This window comes from Lepidochelys kempii, chromosome 11 (genome assembly GCF_965140285.1).
Source record: "Lepidochelys kempii isolate rLepKem1 chromosome 11, rLepKem1.hap1, whole genome shotgun sequence".
Classification (NCBI taxonomy): Eukaryota; Metazoa; Chordata; order Testudines; family Cheloniidae; genus Lepidochelys; species Lepidochelys kempii.
Genome location: NC_136390.1, coordinates 480,164 through 500,694, shown reverse-complemented (window position 1 = coordinate 500,694; position 20,531 = coordinate 480,164). Strand labels below are relative to the sequence as shown.

Sequence of the window (20,531 nt, the reverse complement as noted above, 5' to 3'; positions counted from 1 at the left end):
CATAAGGAAACAGCCCCAGATGCCCGAGCCCCACTGTCTGAGTCAGCTAGCACAGGCCAGCTGTGGGTTTTTTCTTTGCAGTGTAGACGTAATCTTACAGCACATCTACAGTGCAAAAAAACCCCTTGGCAGGAGGTCTCAGAGCCTGGGTCACCTGGCTTGCGGGACTCACGTGATGGGGCTAAAAGAAGCAGTGTACACATTCCCGCTTGGGCTCAAGCTAGGCTCTGAAACCTGGCAGGGGGCCATGGTTCAGAGCCCAGCTGCAGCCTGAGCGGGAACAGCTACGCTGCTACTCACAGCCATGGAGCACGAGCCCCAGTCAGTGACCCATGGTTTGAGACTCACTGCTGCAGGGTTTGGTTTGGTTTTCTTTGCACGGGAAACAGACCCTAAGTGCTTTGCGATGAGGGGCCAGTGCTGAAGGGAGGTGAAGCCAGTAACCGGAGTGCACTGCAGGTGTCCAGACAAGGAACTGGGCACTCCGGGTAACAAGGAAGGGTGAGTAAGTCACTAGCCTGCAGCCCAGCGTGGAGACCGTGCGCTGCCAGCAGCCGGCAGCCTTGGGAGATCATCCCCCGTCACTTGGCCTCTGCTTACCACCCAGCAGGGTGGCAGAGCCCCTGGGGCTCACATGGCCATAGGCCTCCCCTGGGGCAAGGGACAGAATCCGGCCATGGCAGCTCCAGAGGATTTGATTTCAGTGGCCAGAGGAGCCTGTGAAGGCCAGAGAAGGCAGGTCTCTGGGGGAGAGGCAGTGAGGAAGAGAGGCTGAGTGGGGGTGGATGGGGCAGGAGGGGAGAATGGAGTCTCAGGGCCACACATCTGCCGTGGTCCTGCTGGGATGTGATGGGACGTCTCCAGCTGTAATGCCCAAAGCCCATGCCTGCAAGGAACCTGCAGGAGGGGCGGGGCTGCAGGGCTCCTTAGGGCCAGCCCCCAGCTCACCAGTCACGGTCACTGTGAAGCTCAGCGCATCTTCGCCCGCATCACACGTGTATGTCCCGGCATCCGAGGGGCGGGCAGAGCGGATACACAGCCTCCTGGCGCAGCCCTCTGCCTGCAGGGTGATGATGTCGTCCGAGGGCACAGCCTCCCCGTCCTTGAGCCACCGCACAGGGGCGTCGGGCGTGGAGACCTCACACTCCAGGAGCAAGGGCAGCCCTGCCAGGAGCTCCCGGAGGCGGTGGGCCTCAGGCACCGGGGCGATGCGCACCTGTGGGGCTGAGAGAGTCACCGTGAATGAGCAGAGAATGGAGGCGAGTCCTTGCTCTCACAGGGCAGCCAGGACAATGTCCCGGGTCCCAGCAGGCCCCAGGGTAGGCCCCATGCAGATTGGTCTATGGGATTGGGCTCTGCAAGACAGTGCATGCTGCCTGGCATCCCACGCAGGCCAGCTTCCTGCTGCTCAGCCCATCCCACCGCAGGCCAGGCTGCCAGATGGCCAGGAGCCGCTCTCCCGTGCATCGGTCAGCGGTGCAGCCCCTGGAGATTGCAGCACCCAGCATGCAACGCTCCACCCCCACCCCAGAGCACAGCCTGCTGCAGAAACAGAGCTCGCTTGTGTCTCACAAGGCTGCACCTTCACACTGGAGCCCAGGGCAGATTGCTCCCAGCCCCAGCAGGGCAGGTGAGAACCTGCTGCCACCCCAGGGAGCCCAGCGCAGCCTCTCCCTGCCCAAACTAGCGTTCCCTCCTGTGGGCTCAGCGCAGGGAGATGCCCTGGGCCTGAGCAAGCAGCATGCTTTCTGCGGGGAGGGAGAGAGCTCTCGCAGGCCAGGGAAGCAACAGGAGCTATGTCAGATGCCTCTGGGTGCTGAAGAGGCTGCAGTGAAAGAAGGATTAGCACCCTAGCCAAATGTCCCCAAAGCAGCTGCCACCACCCAGGCCAGAGGGGGCTGCATTATATTGCTGGGTGAAGTGGTGCCTGCCTGTCCCTCCCCCACCTCCCACGGACTGGGAGGATTATTTGGCCTTTGCCAAGGACTCTGAGCTGCTGGGAGGACAGGTGTGTGAGAAGGGCAGGCCCTTGTTGTAACTCTTGTGTTCGTGCTGCCTGGTTCATCCCTTCAGCTCAGTGATCTCAGCTGATATCCCAGGAGGGTGGTCTGGAGCCTGGATATAGTGCCCCCCCGCCTCCCCCTGGTTTGGGGGCTGATCCGCAGCAGGAGAGCACTTACCTTGCACCCGCAGAGTGGCAGAGTCCCGCACGCCGCTGGACACAAATGTGACCTCGGCCCCGCTCTCCGCCAGCCGCACACTGCGGAGCAGCAGGGAGTGCTCGGTCCCGCTGCACTTTATGCAGTAGCTCTGGCCTTCCTCTTCCTCCTGCAGCTTTGCCCCATTCAGGAACCAGTTCCCCGCCACGGAGGCTGAGAGCTCCAGGGAGAACTGGGCATCCTGGCCCACCTGCACCTGCACGTCCTTCAGGGCTCTCCGCACGCAGGCTACAGGGACTAGAGCACAGTGCAGGGTCCTCAGCCAGAGATGGGCAACACCTCAAGCAGAGCTCCGGCCCCCCTGCCCTTCAGCCCCTGGCCATGGGCCACGTTACCCATTCACCCCTCTGAGCTGGCCACTAGCACGCTGGGTGCAGAACCAGGGGCTGCCCGTCAGCCATGGGCCAGCTCCCCAGGGCAAGTGCCCTTCAGCTGGTGGGCCTGCGCCATGGCCCCGTCCCATTCTGTGTTGGGAAGAAGGGGTCACTGGACCAGCACTGGACTCAGTCAATCAGTGCTCTGCACAAGCCAAAGCAGGCTGTAATTCCCAGGATCCTGGCATCCAGCCGTGTCTGGCAGGGCTCAGGCAGGAGCAGAGCCTGGAGGGAGCAAGCTCAGGAAGGGAACAGGCCCCAGAGGGCTGTGGTACGTACCAAGGTGCACAGAGCCAGGGAATTCCACGGGCCTGCTCCTCCCGTACTTGTTGACGGCAGAGATGCGGAAGCAATAGTCTGCCTCGGCAGGCACGCTATCCCCGAGCACCTCCACCATGCTGGCCAGGTCCGTGGTAAGGCACTGCACCCACTCAGCCGTGCTAGCCTCCTGCCGCTCCAGGACGTAGCTGCTGGGGGGGCTCCTGTGCACATCAGGGCCGGGGCACCACGTCAGGAGGGCAGCGTTGCTGCGGTCCGTGCTCATCTCGGCGGCCACGGGCGCACTCGGGGGAACACGCTTTGCACCTAACACAAACCCCACATCTGGTTAGCTCCCTGCTCTGAGATGTCGACTGAGCAGGTAAACAACCAGCTGAGACACGGGGCCTTCCCCTCTGGGGGCTGCGAGCCCCGATCCCCAGTGCAGGGGCCGCCTGGCGTCAGGGGACCGGGAATGGGATACAACGCCTTCCCCTCTGGGGCACCGGCTCCAATCCAGCTCCAGGGGATGGATACACTGCTCTGGACACATGGACTATTAAAATACTCCTGCATCAGCTTTATAAAAATGATCTGTGTGTCTTACGGCTAGTGTGCTCCTGGCTCAACGGGTGAGCTAAGATGTTTCAAGTAGGAACTAAAATCACCAGTACAAATCCCTCGTGCCGGTAACACGGCTGTGAAAGCCATGCTGGGGACATTGCATAGATTGGTTTGACCCTGGGTCACGAGGCCAGGGAAATAAAGAGCTCTCAAGTGTATCGAGTGACCCCCCACCATCCCCGACAGAGAGAGACGTCACCCGCACTCGATCCAGGAACTGACACGAAACTGGGACCAGGGGGCCAGGCCTTGTGGAAAGGAGCTGAAGTAGTCTAGGCCTAGCAGGGTTTGCATGTGGCAGATGAAGGACTGCTGGGCAAAACAGACCTGCATTAGCAGCTGTTTATTGTTTTATGCTTTTGTTCTGAATAAACAGCACTTGCTTTCATGAGCGCTGGCTGGTCCCTGGTTAACCCCAGACTGCCAGTGCTGAGCTGAAGTCAGACCTGCGGACAGAATCACCATACATTGCAGGGTTCTGCAGCCGAAGGCCCGCATCTAGCAGAAGGGAGGTGCAGAACTCAGCCCAGAGAAAAGTGCCGGCTAGAGGCTGGAGTGGGGTGCCCTCAAGAAGGCCACGAAGGGGCCAGAAGTGCAGATAACTCAGGAACTGTGACACAGGGCCATGCTGCGCTAGGGAGCACCAGCTCCAATCTGGCTGTTGGGCATAGGTGTGACGCTGCCAGGCCAGGTGCCAACTCATGCTCAGGTCCCCATCTCTCAGCTGGACACTGACCTATAGAGAGCTGCGATCTGTCTGGCTCACTTGTGGGGTAATAGTGGTAAAACAGGGATCAGCATTACAAGGAAGTGTTCGCACTCGTGAAGGCTTATCAGCTGCTGCCTGCGTTAATCTCCCCTGCACTAGCTGTATTCAATATTGCCCTGCACTATTGGAGCGGGCGTATTGTGAGCCCCTGAAACCGTGTGAATCACCATGCAGGAGAGACACATTAGTGAGCGAGCGCCTCGCTTACAGAAATTGTTCTGTCCCTCCTGAAGGAGGAGACCTGGCAGTACCGGACAGGCTAGGGGTGGCTCTTGCAACTGGAAACTCCCTACATGTGGAGTGAGAAACCGTCAGCAAAATGCTGCTCTTCTCCCTGTGACGATGAGTTGTGTGAGTGGACGTCTCCCATCAGTTGAGTCTGCAGTTGGCAGAAGTGGGGGGACCCCAAACCAAAGGAACTAGGTATCTCTGTGCTGCTTGGACTCTGGGGATCAAGGTGTTTCTAAGCATAAGCAAGAGATCCCCAGCTACTTAGCCTGGGTTAGCCCCAAAGCTACACATAGAGCTGGCTGATTATAGAAACTTACATCACCTTTTGAAACCTAAGCCTGTAAGTCATTTGTGTATCTATGTTCACCTGGTTTAGCCTCATAAACAACTCATTTCCTTTTTCTACTTAATAAACCCTCATATAGTTACTATAGGACTGGCTACAAGCATCGTCTTCAGTGTGAGACCTAAAGCACAAGTTACCTGGGGTAAGTGACTGGTCCTTTGGGACTGGGAGTAACCTGAATATTGCTGTGATCCTTGGCATAAGAGGCCGCCTGTCACAGAGCTAGGCTCGCCCAGTAACGGGACAGATCGGCGTACCAAGGGGACTGTCTGTGACTACATGTTAAGGCTGGTAAAGTGCCTGAGGAGTTTGCACTAGGCACAGGAGGTTGGTGAAATCCAAGTTTAGAGCTCACAGCCAACATGGGGTTTGTGGCCTGGTTTGTACCCATCCGCCCTGAGGTTGGTGTTCATGCTCAATCATCACCACTGGGAGCATCACGCTAGTTTCACAGATGTCACTGGGTCTAAGGCCAGAAGGGACCAGATCACTTATCACAGGCCCATCATTTTTACCCAGCTACCCCTATATTAAACCCAAAGATTTGAGTTAGACTCAAGCGTTTTGACCCTCAGGAGACGGAGCTGTGGCCACAGGCAGCAAACAGGAGAGACTGAGGGGCCGCCAACAACCCAAGCCCCACAGTGGCAGGGACCTGATTAGGGAGAGGTGCCCAGATGATCCCAGCAGGTGAGCCACAGCCCAAGCTCCAGAGGAAGGCGAAAAGCCCAGAGGTCCCTAATGGGGTACTGGGTCTTTCCCCTCTAGGGGACGCTGGCTCCAATCCAGCCCCAGAGCAGGGGGACCCTGATCCACAGCTCGATGGGCTCCATGCTCCAGAGAAGTGCCACCCCCCTGGTGGGGCTCTCACATTTGACGCGGAGCTGGGCTGACGTCTGCGACTCCCCCACGCTGAAGGAGATGACCCCAGCGTCCTCCCGCGTCACATGCACCAGGACCAGCAGGTGGGTTTTGCCAAAGCTCTTCAGCACGGTGCACGGTGTCTCCCGCAGCTCCAGCCCGTTCCGGCTCCAGCAGATTCCCTCCACAGCCTCCCGGGTTTCCACACAGAAGGCAGCGTTCTCCCCCTCCATGACGTCCAGCTTTCGTGGGAGCCGCTTCACGATCGCCCCTGGGAGAGTGTCCAGGAAAGGCCCAGAGTCACATCCGAGCGGGCAGCTCGGGACCCTGGGGCTGCGGAGCTGGGAGGGACATGGGGAGCCTAGGGCCCGAGGGTGCAGGAGCAGGAAAGGGGGGTGTCAGGAATGGGGCTGGCTTGAGGCAAAGAAAGGGGGCAGGAATGGACAGGCTGGGAGCCGAGGCAGAGTACTATGGGGCAGGTTGGGCAGCTGGGGCAGGCGTTGACTGGTTGGTGGCAGGGACAGGGCAGGGGAAAGACAGGACCAGGGAAGACGAGTGACTGGCTGGGTGTGAAGTACAGGGTAGCAGGGTCAAGGCAGTGAGAAGCAGGACCAGGCAGCGCAGCAGGCGACAGGCTGGGTGCCAGGGACAGGGCAGGGAAAGCCAGGACCGGACAGGGACAGGGCAGTGAGAAGCAGGAGCAGGCAGGGCAGCAGGCGACAGGCTGGGTGCCAGGGACAGGGCAGGGAAAGCCAGGACCGGACAGGGACAGGGCAGTGAGAAGCAGGACCAGGCAGGGCAGCAGGCGACAGGCTGGGTGCCAGGGACAGGGCAGGGGAAAGACAGGACCAGGGAAGACGAGTGACTGGCTGGGTGCGAAGTACAGGGTAGCAGGGTCAAGGCAGTGAGAAGCAGGACCAGGCAGCGCAGCAGGCGACAGGCTGGGTGCCAGGGACAGGGCAGGGAAAGCCAGGACCGGACAGGGACAGGGCAGTGAGAAGCAGGACCAGGCAGGGCAGGGGGCTGCAGCAGCAAGTGGCACAGGGAAGACGGTCTCCATGTCCCTCTGCTCAGGCTCCGTGCACCCCAGGCCCATCCCTCTCACCTCTGACTGAGACCTCAGCAATGCTGCGCCCTTTGTCCTTCATCTCGCAGAGGTAGATGCCGTCGTCGTCAGTGCGGGCATCACGGATGGTCAGGCGTCGCACCAGGCCCTGCTCCTCAATCACATACTTGTGGCTTGACTGCAGCTGCTTGTCCTCCAGGTACCAGGAGGTGGGGATGGTTTCCAGGGGCACCTTGCACTCCAGCACGGCGTCCTCACACTCCTGCACCTCCACATCCTCCAGCTGCATCTGGAACCGCACCCGGTGCTCTGGTGCCAAGCAAGAGAGAGACAGGAACTGCAGAGAGCACGTGGGGCCCAGGACGGGCCCAGCCTGGACGGGGCCACCACCACAGCAAGCCCAGGTCCCACAAGAGCTGCGTCAGAGGAAGGCAAAAGCCCCACAACGCACCCAGCCCATTGGGCAACCATCAGGGGGCAACTTCGAAAAGACATGGAAAGAGTGAGCCAGCTAAACCCCGCTTCTGCAACCAGGCGAGGGCCAGTCCATGAGGCCACCTCCTGCCCCGTGACTGAGCGCAGACCCCTCACTGGGCCAGCAAGCAGGGGTCCTGGGCCCCCACCCTTCATTCTCCTTCCCGTGCAGGCCTGTCCGGTCCCCTGGGGCCCAGCTCAGGAGTCAGCCTGGCCCAGCCCCTGCCCAGAGCCGTCTGTTCCAGGGAGGGGGCAGCCGAAAGCTCTCCATTCCCAGTGGGTTATTTTGAGAGGTGGCAGGCGACACGGGGGTGGCACTTGGTCCCTTCAGCGCTCAGCCCCCTGCTGTCAGCTCTTCATGCTTGTCACCGGCCCCCCTGCAGAGACACCGCTGCTCCAAACTCCCTGGGCCCCTCTCAGCCTCCAAAGGGCTGGGCCCCACCGGGCAGGCCCCTGCACACCGCTGGGCAGGCCAGGGTGTCTCTGGGGCTTGATTAGCATCACACTTTCCAAGCCCCAGTGCAGAGTGACAGACACTGTGCCTAGGAAATGGATCCCCCAGAGTCGCGGGGAAGCGCCTTCCGTGGAGGCTGGGTAGCTGTCTGTCTGGGCTGGGTTAGACCCAGCAAATCCTGCATCGCGGCAGGGGGCCATCCTACCTGACCCTTGCGGTCCCTTCGAACCTGATGATGCGAATACAAACCATACAGGCATAGTTCAAGGGAGGCCCAAACCAGCCCATCCTGCCAATGCCTTCATGGCGGCTGCCGTGTCACTGCCTGTCTGGGCGACACCCAGCACAACGGGGCCCCGAGCCCCACTGGGAACCCCAACTGCTCCAGCAACACACATGTGACGCACGCGTAAGGCCGGGTCTACACCGGGAAATGAGATCAGTAGAAATCATCTCCCAGGGGTCTGAAAAATCCACACCGCCAGCGTGCACCAGTTCTCCCGACCTCAGCTCTGGTGTAGACAGCGCTAGGTCGCTGTCAGTGGGAGACCCTCTCCCGTCGCGTTTTACGTGTCGCCAGCCCCTGGACAGTGGGTGGGGTGAGGGAGGTGGCATCTGGGGCTGTGGTGAAGCGCGGGTGTCACTGCTCCTCATTAGGAGCTGAAAGCCGTGGGGTGGGCGCAGACGCGGGGTGGGCGCAGACGTGGGGTGGGCGCAGAGGCAGCCTCCCCCCAGGAGGGAGCCAGGGCTGGCTGGGGCACGCCCGCTGGGCGTACGGGAAGGCATGACTGTTAGCTGGGCAGTAAAGCAAGGTTGCAGCAGTTCCGTTAATGCCTGATGGGATTCGGGAGCCATAACGAAGCGGGGACAGGGGGATTCCGTGGGAGGAGCCAATGTCCCCCGGAGGCCAGCCCTGTGCCTTGAGCTCCCTTCATCTCCGGCGCTGGCAAGCAGGCATAGGCGCCGACTCCGGGGGTGCTCCAGGGCCGGTGGGTGGGCCCCAGCCAATCACTTGCTCTCACGCCCCAGAGACACGAAGGCCCCACACACACCCCCCGCCCAGGTTTGCCTCCTTGGCCTTCACAAGCATAACTCCCCCCAGGCCTCGCCAAGGGCCGACTTTCAGGGGAGCTCAGCATGTTCCCCCTGGGTGCAGCATCCACCACCCACAGTCTCCCCCTCACAGCCTCGAGCACCCTCCCTTGGGGCCCGCCAAGGAGTGAGTCGCCCCCTGTTCCTGGCTGCCTTCTTGGGGGCTCAGCTCATGCTGGGCAGGGAGGGAGGGAAACACTTCCAGCACAGACGCTTAGCTCCCAGCCTCACACACTCAGGGCCAAACCCACTCAGCACTTCCCTGGGAGATTGTCACTAACAGCTCACAGCCTCCCCCCACCCCCCAAACACATCAACCCCCTCCCACCCAACCTGGCTCCTGGCTCAGTGCCAGAAAGGATACATGGCCAGGTGTGATGAAGTGGGAGATGTTCTTAGTGTTTTGCATGGACCCTGTTTGTGCCTCAGTTTCCCTGTGTGCTGCATGTATAACCAGGGGGTGGCAGGGGGTGTTGTTGCAGACGACCATGTGTGATCTCACCTAGCAGCCTGGACCATGGATAACTGCCTGGAGACTGGGGACAAAGTGACTGGTGACCTGGTGACCAGGAGGCCCACCCCAGCTTTGCAGTCAGCTGGTTCTGGCCAGTGGGACGACAATGGGCTGCAAAAACAGGACCCCTGTGACCTGACCAACCAGTTTCAGCCAGGGGTGGAAGAGAGGAGCCCAGGTGACCTGTTTACCTGGGACTGAAGACAATGGACAGGGGAGGAGCTGTTGGGGGAGATGATATCGGCTGGAAGGAGGGGGGTGGCTGGACTGGGGAGAGAGCAGCCGGAGCCCTCCTGGGTGCAGGGGAGGCTTGGATGTGCTGTGCCGAGGGAGGCCAGGCCTGAGGCCTGGAGAGTTTCCTGTGCTGGATTCAGACACTTAATAAACGTCCTGTTTCTAGAGATCAGGGTGGCAGTGGGGAGTGCGGGGGACATTATTCCCCAGCGGGCATTCCCTCTGGGGGTGGAGGCTCTGGGGGTCCAGAGCAAGGGGACTCCCTGAGGGGGCCCATGGCAGAGACAGGCATGCTGGAGGCTCAGAGAGGTGTGGTGCCGGGAGGCGGAGGGGCTTAACCCCTGAAAGAGAGAGGACCCCCGAGAAGGGCTGTCGCCCTGAAGGGGATTCCTCCCAAGGACCATATGGAGCCAAGAGAGAGCACAAGTCCTTAGAGTCCGTGCCACCAGGACCCTTCTGTCCTGCTCCCCTGTGTCTCTTCTCGCTTGAGCCTCCGAGCCCAGATAGCAGCACCACCAAGCTGGGGTGAAGGCGGGACAGCCAGAGAGACAGGCCCTGATCCATGAATCTGCCACCAGGCCTGGGCTGGCCAGAGCAGTCTTAGGTCATCGTGGTGTCCCAGCCTATGTCCTAGGGCTGGTGACTGGTGCAAGAGCCTCCCCTTCCCGTGCCCTTTTACGCTGGAACTGGAGACCCCCCCTCCCAACCCACCAAACAGCCTTCTGCGTCCCCAAGCCCACCCTTCTGCCTTGCAATGTCCTAACCAGAAACACCACTGTGATAAAGGGGGAATTGGCTGTAATATTTTCATTGAGCATAGGTGTGCCTCAGTTTCCCCTATGTGCTGTAGTTACCTCAGGGATAGAAAGGCCTGTTCACTCTCTGGGCAGGCTAACACAGGTGTGAAGGGCTCCCAGGTGTCTGGGCCCTTAAGTCCCATATCACTGAAGCTCTTGAGAAAATAAGGACAGGTTTCAGAGTAACAGCCGTGTTAGTCTGTATTCGCAAAAAGAAAAGGAGTACTTGTGGCACCTTAGAGACTAACCAATTTATTTGAGCATGAGCTTTTGTGAGCTACAGCTCACTTCATCCGATGCATACCGTGGAAACTGCAGCAGACTTTATATACACACAGAGAATATGAAACAATACCTCCTCCCACCCCACTGTCCTGCTGGTAATAGCTTATCTAAAGTGATCATCAAGTTGGGCCATTTCCAGCACAAATCCAGGTTTTCTCACCCTCCACCCCCCCCCACACACAAACTCACTCTCCTGCTGGTAATAGCCCATCCAAAGTGACAATCTCTTCACAATGTGCATGATAATCAAGGTGGGCCATTTCCTGCACAAATCCAGGCTTTCTCACCCCCCCCCCCCTTTTTTTTTTTCCAGGGGACACACACACACACACACAAACTCACTCTCCTGCTGGCAATAACTCATCCAAACTGACCACTCTCCAAGTTTAAATCCAAGTTTAACCAGAACGTCTTGGGGGGGGCGGGGGTAGGAAAAAACAAGGGGAAATAGGCTACCTTGCATAATGACTTAGCCACTCCCAGTCTCTATTTAAGCCTAAATTAATAGTATCCAATTTGCAAATGAATTCCAATTCAGCAGTTTCTCACTGGAGTCTGGATTTGAAGTTTTTTTGTTTTAAGATAGCGACCTTCATGTCTGTGATCGCGTGACCAGAGAGATTGAAGTGTTCTCTGACTGGTTTATGAATGTTAGAATTCTTGACATCTGATTTGTGTCCATTTATTCTTTTACGTAGAGACTGTCCAGTTTGACCAATGTACACGGCAGAGGGGCATTGCTGGCACATGATGGCATACATCACATTGATGGATGTGCAGGTGAACGAGCCTCTGATAGTGTGGCTGATGTTATTAGGCCCTGTGATGGTGTCCCCTGAATAGATATGTGGGCACAGTTGGCAACGGGCTTTGTTGCAAGGATAAGTTCCTGGGTTAGTGGTTCTGTTGTGTGGTATGTGGTTGTTGGTGAGTATTTGCTTCAGGTTGCGGGGCTGTCTGTAGGCAAGGACTGGCCTGTCTCCCAAGATTTGTGAGAGTGTTGGGTCATCCTTTAGGATAGGTTGTAGATCCTTAATAATGCGTTGGAGGGGTTTTAGTTGGGGGCTGAAGGTGACGGCTAGTGGCGTTCTGTTATTTTCTTTGTTAGGCCTGTCCTGTAGTAGGTGACTTCTGGGAACTCTTCTGGCTCTATCAATCTGTTTCTTCACTTCCGGAGGTGGGTATTGTAGTTGTAAGAAAGCTTGACAGAGATCTTGTAGGTGTTTGTCTCTGTCAGAGGGGTTGGAGCAAATGCAGTTGTATCGCAGAGCTTGGCTGCAGACAATGGATCGTGTGGCGTGGTCAGGGTGAAAGCTGGAGGCATGTAGGTAGGAATAGCGGTCAGTAGGTTTCCGGTATAGGGTGGTGTTTATGTGACCATTGTTTATTAGACCCCTCCAACGCATTATTAAGGATCTACAACCTATCCTAAAGGATGACCCAACACTCTCACAAGTCTTGGGAGACAGGCCAGTCCTTGCCTACAGACAGCCCCGCAACCTGAAGCAAATACTCACCAACAACCACATACCACACAACAGAACCACTAACCCAGGAACTTATCCTTGCAACAAAGCCCGTTGCCAACTGTGCCCACATATCTATTCAGGGGACACCATCACAGGGCCTAATAACATCAGCCACACTATCAGAGGCTCGTTCACCTGCACATCCACCAATGTGATATATGCCATCATGTGCCAGCAATGCCCCTCTGCCATGTACATTGGTCAAACTGGACAGTCTCTACGTAAAAGAATAAATGGACACAAATCAGATGTCAAGAATTCTAACATTCATAAACCAGTCAGAGAACACTTCAATCTCTCTGGTCACGCGATCACAGACATGAAGGTCGCTATCTTAAAACAAAAAAACTTCAAATCCAGACTCCAGCGAGAAACTGCTGAATTGGAATTCATTTGCAAATTGGATACTATTAATTTAGGCTTAAATAGAGACTGGGAGTGGCTAAGTCATTATGCAAGGTAGCCTATTTCCCCTTGTTTTTTCCTACTCCCCCCCCCCCCCCCCAAGACGTTCTGGTTAAACTTGGATTTAAACTTGGAGAGTGGTCAGTTTGGATGAGTTATTGCCAGCAGGAGAGTGAGTTTGTGTGTGTGTCCCTGGGGAAAAAAAAGTGGGGGGGGGTGAGAAAGCCTGGATTTGTGCTGGACATGGCCCACCTTGATTACCATGCACACTGTAGGGAGAGTGGTCACTTTGGATGAGCTATTACCAGCAGGATAGTGAGTTTGTGTGTGTGGTTTTTGGAGGGGGGTGAGGGGGTGAGAGAACCTGGATTTGTGCAGGAAATGGCCCACCTTGATTATCATGCACATTGTGAAGAGAGTTGTCACTTTGGATGGGCTATTACCAGCAGGAGAGTGAGTTTGTGGGGGGGGGGGGTGGAGGGTGAGAAAACCTGGATTTGTGCTGGAAATGGCCCAACTTGATGATCACTTTAGATAAGCTATTATCAGCAGGACAGTGGGGTGGGAGGAGCTATTGTTTCATGATCTCTGTGTGTATATAAAGTCTGCTGCAGTTTCCACGGTATGCATCCGATGAAGTGAGCTGTAGCTCACGAAAGCTCATGCTCAAATAAATTGGTTAGTCTCTAAGGTGCCACAAGTACTCCTTTTCTTCTTGAGAAAATAGTGGCAAATCCAACTGCCCAGACATGGACCCCTAGCAACCAATGACTGTGATGAAGCAGGACTGTTCTTAATGTTTCCTCTGAATAGTGTGGGGGTGCCTCAGTTTCCCCTAGTCAGTTCTTAAGTATCTAGGGGGTGGGGTAAGGGTGTATGATCATTGCAGAGCCCTAGAGGGCAGGTGTGTGCAGGGGTCTGGACACAGAGAATGGCCGACACCCTGTTTCCTGGCCACCGATGGCCTAGCCCTTCCCCCCTGCAAGGTGAGAGCTAAAGGGTTGGAGAACAAAGGAATCTGGTGACCTCCTGGCCTGGGAAAGAGACAAAGCCCAGAGGAGGAGGGGCTGGAGAGAGTTTCAATTTGGGGCTGGCTGGGGACATGGAGTGAAGGGCAGACGGGGTTGTCTGGCTCACGGCCCCGCAAAATGGACCCAGCTGAGGGGTCCTGTTCTCTGCACCTACAAGCTCTGTGTTAGACCATGTTCCTGTGGCTAATAAACCTTCTGTTTTACTGGCTGGCTGAGAGTCCCGTCTGACTGCGGAGTTGGGGGGCAGGACCCTCTGGCCCCCCCAGGACCCCGCCTGGACGGACTGGCTGTGGGAAGCGCAAGGAGGGGCAGAGGAGGCTGAATGCTCCGAGGTCAGACCCAGGAAGGGGGAGGCCGGGGGAGCTGTGTGTCCTGCAGACAGGCTGCTCCCCGAGAGGAGACTTCCCCAGAGTCCTGACTGACTTCATGGGGAGCAGATCCAGATCATCGCTGGGGACTCTGTGACAATGACCCAGAGAGATCTGGACTCCCCTCCTCTCCCAGCATCCCCCAGCTCGGAACAAAGGGCTGGGGGGAGGGGAGAATTAAGTGTGGGCTGCAGGCAGCAGTCAGTGCACCTGGCCTGGGACACAGTCAGAGGGACGGGCCTTTGGGCTCTGGGCTCCCCAAGGGCTACCTGTGCGGGGTCCAGGTGACTAACCCAGCTGTCGGCCCACACTGCCTGCATGTCCCTGCAGACGCTTGGCGCTGCCCCCCAAGATGGTACAAGTCTCCCTCTGGGTCTGTCTCCGTGAGACTTGCTGCTCGGAGCTCTCGGGGGGAGGGTGGGGGGATAGGCCCATGGGGCCAGCCCCAGGAGACAGTGAAGCCGCGTGGCTTCCCCTGGAGGAGGAGCGAGACCCCTTGTGGGCCTGGCCCACTGACGGGGCCTCCCAGAGCCTGTCCCCATGCGGACCATGGTCCCGATCCTGATCCCACCACTCCCACCACCACCTAGTCCAGACCACCAGGGCCAACCCTGCAGCCCCAGAGCCCTGGCTTCTACCTGAAAGGGGGTTCCAAAGAGGATGGCTCTAGACTGTTCTCAATGGTAGCAGATGACAGAACGAGGAGTAATGGTCTCAAGTTGCAGTGGGGGAGGTTTAGATTGGATATTAGGAAAAACTTTTTCACTAAGAGGGTGGTGAAACACTGGAATGCGTTACCTAGGGAGGTGGTAGAATCTCCTTCCTTAGAGGTTTTTAAGGTCAGGCTTGACAAAGCCCTGGCTGGGATGATTTAACTGGGAATTGGTCCTGCTTTGAGCAGGGGGTTGGACTAGATGACCTTCTGGGGTCCCTTCCAACCCTGATATTCTATGATTCTATGATTCTATGATTCTCTGCAAATTGTTCCATTGGCAAATCCGGATCCCGTTTTCGCTTCCTCCTGATCCAGCCCCCCTGGGTAGCCCCAGCCCATCAGGGAACCAGCGCGAGCGAGTCAGGCTTGCCCCTCCATACACCCGGGCTAATGCCATTGGACAGCAGCAGCCTGCTCTGACCCCCGCTCGCCCGCTGTGGGCAAGGCCCCTGCATCTCTGCACCCCCCACAGGGCCCTACCTCTCACATGGAGCTGCACCGCACTGAGGGTCTGGCCAGCCGTGTTGGAGGCGGTGCAGATGTACAGCCCCTGGTCCCGGGCCTTGCAGTACAGCACTTTCAGGATGAAGTAGCCTTCCCTGTCCTCATAGACCAGGTGCCTCCTGTCTGGCGCAACGACCTTCCCGTCCTTCTTCCACACGATCTCGGGCTTCGGCTTGCCCGTCACGTGGCACCGGAACTTGGCGTGCTTCCCCTCGCTCACAGCAAACGCCTTGGCTTTGGGTGCGCTGGGAGGCACCTCGCCATTGGGCCGGGCCGGCCAGGGCGCGGAGAGCTGCCCATGGCAGTGTCTCCTGTCACCGTGCTGATCCGGCTGCTTACTGAAATGGCTCAGGGGCCAGCAGTTCCTGGGGGAGCCCAGGAAGGGGCCGTCTGGCAGCCCACGAGCCATGGGGTCAACCAGGAGCACAGCAGCTGCCAGGGCCTCCCCTGAGCGGTTCTGTGCCCGGCACACATAGACCCCTCCGTCCGGGGGCCGGGCACTAAAGATCTTCAGGAAATGCCAGTCTTCCGGCTCCCTCCCCACGGAGAAATGGCTGCTCTCAAAGAGATCCGACAGCTGGCGCCCATCCTTCTCCCACTGCAGCATAGGGCAAGGCTGCCCCGAGACCCTGCAGGTGAACACCACATCCTCCCCCCTGCAGACCTGCCAGGACAGGGGCTTGCTCAGAAAGGCGGGGGGCACATCCTCAGGGTCTCCCTCCTGCTGCAGCTCCCCCGTCTCCACCTTGAGTGTGGCAGCAGCGTAGGTCTCCCCGATGGTGTTCTTGGCCTTGCAGATATACTGCCCGCTGTCCTCTGGGGTCACCTGGGAAATCAACAGGCGGTACACGTTCCCCTCGGCCTCAACCTGGAAGCGGCCCAGCAGCGCGATCGGGGATTTGTCCTTCTCCCAGATGATGCTGGGGCATGGGTCGCCCGCGATCTGGCACTTCAGGATGGCATCGGCACCACTCTGCACTGTGAAAGTGCGGGGGTAGGCAAGGAACCGGGGGGCCCCGCCAAACACATCCATCTCAGGACTCAGCTGGGGCACTGCGAGGACCCACACCAGGGGCTCAGCCAAGACAGCAGCTGGGCCCAGACACCTGGAGGGACAGACAGACAGAGCGCTCGGATTCCAACTCAGCTGCGGGAGAAGGCTATGGGGCAAGCAGAGGAATTCGACTGTATGGAGAGAGGGCCTCATGGCACTCCCTCAGGGAGCCAGCCTCCCCTCAGCAAGGCCACGGCAGGGTCAGCCCAATGGAGAAGCAGCTCTGTGGCCTGCCTCTTTCAAAGCAGAGCCCCCTGGACCCCTCAGCCCAGGGCCATGTGGGGTGCAGGCCCCTGGCCAAGCAAAGCAGCTGCCCAGACCTTTGGGAGTTGGAAGTTCAGAAGAATCTTGTGCCGAGTCCTTCGGCCAAAAGACAGCGGTCGCCCGCAGACAGGTGGGACCTGGACATGTTTAGTCCCCAGCCCCCTGGATTCCACCCCGGCCCCAGTGCATCAGGTTTCCCTGCAGGCCGCCAGCTCGAGCCTATTGTTAGACAGTTATTTCGGTCTCGCTGGGCCCTCACCCCCGGGAGACTCCACTCACTTCCTGGATCCCCTGATGGCACGAACACAACCGGTCCACACTGCCGGGGCTCTTATCAGCCAGTGCCGGCCTCGGGCACCAAGCCCGGTAGCCCTGTGGTGGCTCGGACAGGCCTGGCCCAGGCGGTGGCAGGGACGCCCCAGGAGCCTGTGCAATGACACATCCATCGTCTCTCCCCCTCTCCCAAAGGCCCCCTAGGTCTCCTGTGCCCTGCAGGTCCTAAACCTGGCACCCAGAGCCTGCCTCTACCCTCCTGGGCCTCACAGGGCTCTGCTGCCCCAAGACTGCGTCACTGCTGAAAGCCAGCTCAGCCGGAAACCGACATGCAGGCAAATCCGCTGATGCCAGGCTGGCTCAAGGAGTGGGGAGTGGGACACAGGACCCCCTCTCGGGGACAACCGCTCTGATCTGGCCCCCGGGCAGGGTACTGGCTGGCTCCGGGGGTGGGGAATGGTGCCCTGAGCCCGTCCCCTCGAGGGCACCAGTCCCAGTCCTGCCGGTTGGCAGCGACCAATGTTTTTCCTCGGGCTCCCGTTTGGTGGCCTCCTTCCCGCATGTGACTTGATTCAGGGGTGGGATGCAGCAGGGGGAGGAGGGGGAGCCCATCCAAGGTCCTGTGGCACAGGTGTCCACATCCCAGCACTATGGCACGAGCCAGCCCCCTTCACTGGCAGTCTCGGCCCTTGGGGAGCCCAGAGCCAACCTGCCCCGACTCGTCTGCCCTGGGTCCCCGGCAAAGCCAGGCTGGAGCCCCCGTCACCAGCCCAGTGCTGAAATGAAACAAATACCACCAGGCCCCGGCCTTCCCTCCCCCACAGGAGACAGCGGGACAGAGAAGCCCTCCTGGGCCTGTGGGGCAGAGAGGCAGGAGGGGCAGAGACCCCCCTTCCTGGGCCTGTGGGGCAGAGGGGAGCAAAGAAGCTCCCTTCTTGGGTGGGGCAGAGCAGGTAACGGGCAAAGGCAGCTCCATGCTGGGTGTGGGGCAGAGGGGCTGAGGGGCAGAGGCAGCTCCCTGCTGGGTGTGGGGCTGAGGCAGCTCCCTGTGGGTGTGTGGGGCAGAGGGGGCAGAGGGGAGTTTTGGGGCAGAGGCAGGTCCCTGCTGGATTTGTGGGGCAGAGGAGGGAGGGGGCTGAGGCAGCTCCCTGTGGGGGGGTGTGGCAGAGGGGGTGATGGGGACAAAGGGGCAGCGATGCAATAGGGCAGGGAACCACTGGCTCCTTCCCCTCCATTCCTGCAAGATCATATGGGGTGGGGCTGCATTCCTGCAGCATCTGGCCTGGCTCACCCGAGGGGCTGATAAGGGGCTGTCACTCCGGGCAGCAGAATCCAGGCTGGCGGGAGGTGGCCATGGGCAGCCTGATCTCCCTGCCAGACGGGCCCACTCCACTTACCGGCCCACCGAGCAGGCACCTGGGGCGACACTCTCTGAAGCTGGACTGGCAGACCAGGTGCCCGATCCCCCCGTGGGCCCCGGGGACAGAGCGGCACCGGGCGGCTGAGCGGCCTGCAGGGGAGAGAGGGGGTCACACTGTGAGTGGGCAGCAGAATTAACCCCTCCGGTGGGAAGAACAGGCAGCCCCCAGCTGGCATTGGGGCAGGCAGGGCTCCAACGGGGAGAGGGGCAGGCAGCCCCCCCCCGGCACTGGGGCAGGCAGGGCTCCAACGGGGAGAGGGGCAGGCAGGGCTCCAACGGGGAGAGGGGCAGGCAGCCCCCCCCCACTGGCACTGGGGCAGGCAGGGCTCCGGTGTGGGGGAGGGCAGACATAGCCCCTCCTGGGCTGCGGCATGGAGGGCTCCCGCTGGGAGGAGGAGGTGCAGAGGTTCCCCCATGGCTGCCAGGCAGTAAATTGTGACTGGTGTCAGGATCACACTGGGTGAACCCGGGACCCAGCTCCAACGGGCCCCTCTGCTGCTCTCAGACTCCATAGGGCGGCCCTGCACATAGCCCCTCATGCAGGGCTAAGACCCATGGGCCCCCGTGCCCTGACCTAGACCCTCACCCCACATCCATCATGGGAACCTGGGGAGGGGCATCCCCCACGAGGCCTGCGAATTCCTCGCGGGTTCCTTGTGGCTGGCAGAGCAGGCGGCCGAGATACTTACGGTGCCAGGCACAGAACCAGGCCAGCGGGGCCGGAACCACCTTTGCCTCAGGTAGGCTCAACCCACAAGCCCGCAAGCCCTCCCTGCTCGGAGAGCCTCTTCCCCGTCCGTCCGTCCGTGCAACGCTGCTGCTCCGTCGGTCACACACGCTCCATCCGTCCGTCCAACTCTGCTCCTCGTTGTCCTGTCACTGCGCCCCACACCTGCACGCCAGCCCAGCTGTGCCCTGGCACCTCCTCCGGGCACACACGCACCTTGCTCCACTGCTTCCCTGTCCCCACGTCCGTCACCCTGCTCCCACTACCTCTGCCGGCACAGCTCCAGGGTGTCAACATGTAGGGACCAAATGTTACAAATGCCTGCAGCTGCTGTCCCCAAAAATACCCTCCGATGACACGCAGGGCTGATAACGTGGGGCTGGGCAGGGCCAGCTATCTATAGCGCCCCAGCAGGAGTGCAGCCCTCGGCCCCAGCCAGGCCCTGCCCTGCTGCGCTCCTCGGGGCACACAGCTCAGCACCGCCCAGGACAGACCCTGCTCAGGACCCTTGGGTGTCAGCACGGCCTCCGGTGACACCACGCTGCACACACTAGACAGGGTGCTCAGTGACCAGAGGCCAGCAGCTCCCTGCTAGCAAGCAGCCAGGAAGCCGGGAGTTGTTATACCAATAAAATAAAAACCAGCAGGATCTTATTAAAGGGGAAAAGGCAAAATGCCACATTTATTGTGACGACAGAAAGAATCCTAGTAAGCAGTTAGTTATAGCTATAACATTCCATTCAATCTCATATTTATTCACACATTCATTCAGACACACACACACACACACACACACAGGTTCTGCAAGGTTGTTATCACAGTTACCAGCCTTAGAGTTGCTCATGCCAAGCCACTGGCCAGGCGGCCTGGACATGAGGAGGGAGCAGGGCCTTGTCAGATGCTCATCTGACGCTCCTGGAAGTTGATTTGCAGAATCAGACCCCAAAGTTCTCACTTTCTAGAGTCCATTTTTATAGAAATTTCTTCCTATGCCAGTCTGTGGGAATGGCTTCATCATGCTGTTGCTGAATCCATCAGCAGATGACACATTCCTGACGGCTCCATGTTGCCAGATGTTATCTTGTTCTTTGGTTCTCCCATTCTTGAGGCTGTTGGGTGGATTCCAGTCTGCCCTCCGGGGGTTCTCCGGTTATTTCCACTTGACGCCTTCTTCAGCCGATGCACACTGGATTCTTAGGCTGGCACCTCCCTGATCATTCAGTTGTTATCCACACCAAGCATCCATCCGCATACATCCTCTATCTCTATTATAATCACTATTGTTAACACAGGTTTCAGAGTAGCAGCCGTGTTAGTCTGTATTCGCAAAAAGAAAAGGAGGACTTGTGGCACCTTAGAGACTAACCAATTTATTTGAGCATGAGCTTTCGTGAGCTACAGCTCACTTCATCGGATGCATTCAGTGGGAAATACAGTGAGGAGATTTATATACACAGAGAACATGAAACAATGGGTGTTACCGTACACACTGTAAGGAGAAAGAAAAGGAGGACTTGTGGCACCTTAGAGACTAACCAATTTATTAGAGCATAAGCTTTCGTGAGCTACAGCTCACTTCATCAGATGCGAGGATGAAGGAGAGTGATCACTTAAGATGAGCTATTACCAGCAAGAGAGCGGGG

The 20,531-nt window shown here is 58.6% G+C and overlaps 1 protein-coding gene across 1 annotated transcript in view; it reads right to left on the bottom strand.

The window, feature by feature from the left end:
- The window catches only part of OBSL1 (obscurin like cytoskeletal adaptor 1), a 74,095-nt gene extending 54,910 nt beyond the window's left edge, over positions 1–19,185 (bottom strand). The window contains exons 1-8 of the mRNA XM_078847974.1: positions 19,105–19,185; positions 18,139–18,251; positions 15,127–16,256; positions 6,788–7,057; positions 5,693–5,953; positions 2,873–3,178; positions 2,181–2,456; positions 949–1,224 (exon numbers count right to left, since the gene is read on the bottom strand). Coding sequence (XP_078704100.1) covers positions 949–1,224; positions 2,181–2,456; positions 2,873–3,178; positions 5,693–5,953; positions 6,788–7,057; positions 15,127–16,256; positions 18,139–18,251; positions 19,105–19,185 — 2,713 coding nt within the window. The remainder of the gene's footprint in view (positions 1–948; positions 1,225–2,180; positions 2,457–2,872; positions 3,179–5,692; positions 5,954–6,787; positions 7,058–15,126; positions 16,257–18,138; positions 18,252–19,104) is intronic.
- Positions 19,186–20,531: the final 1,346 nt, after the last annotated feature.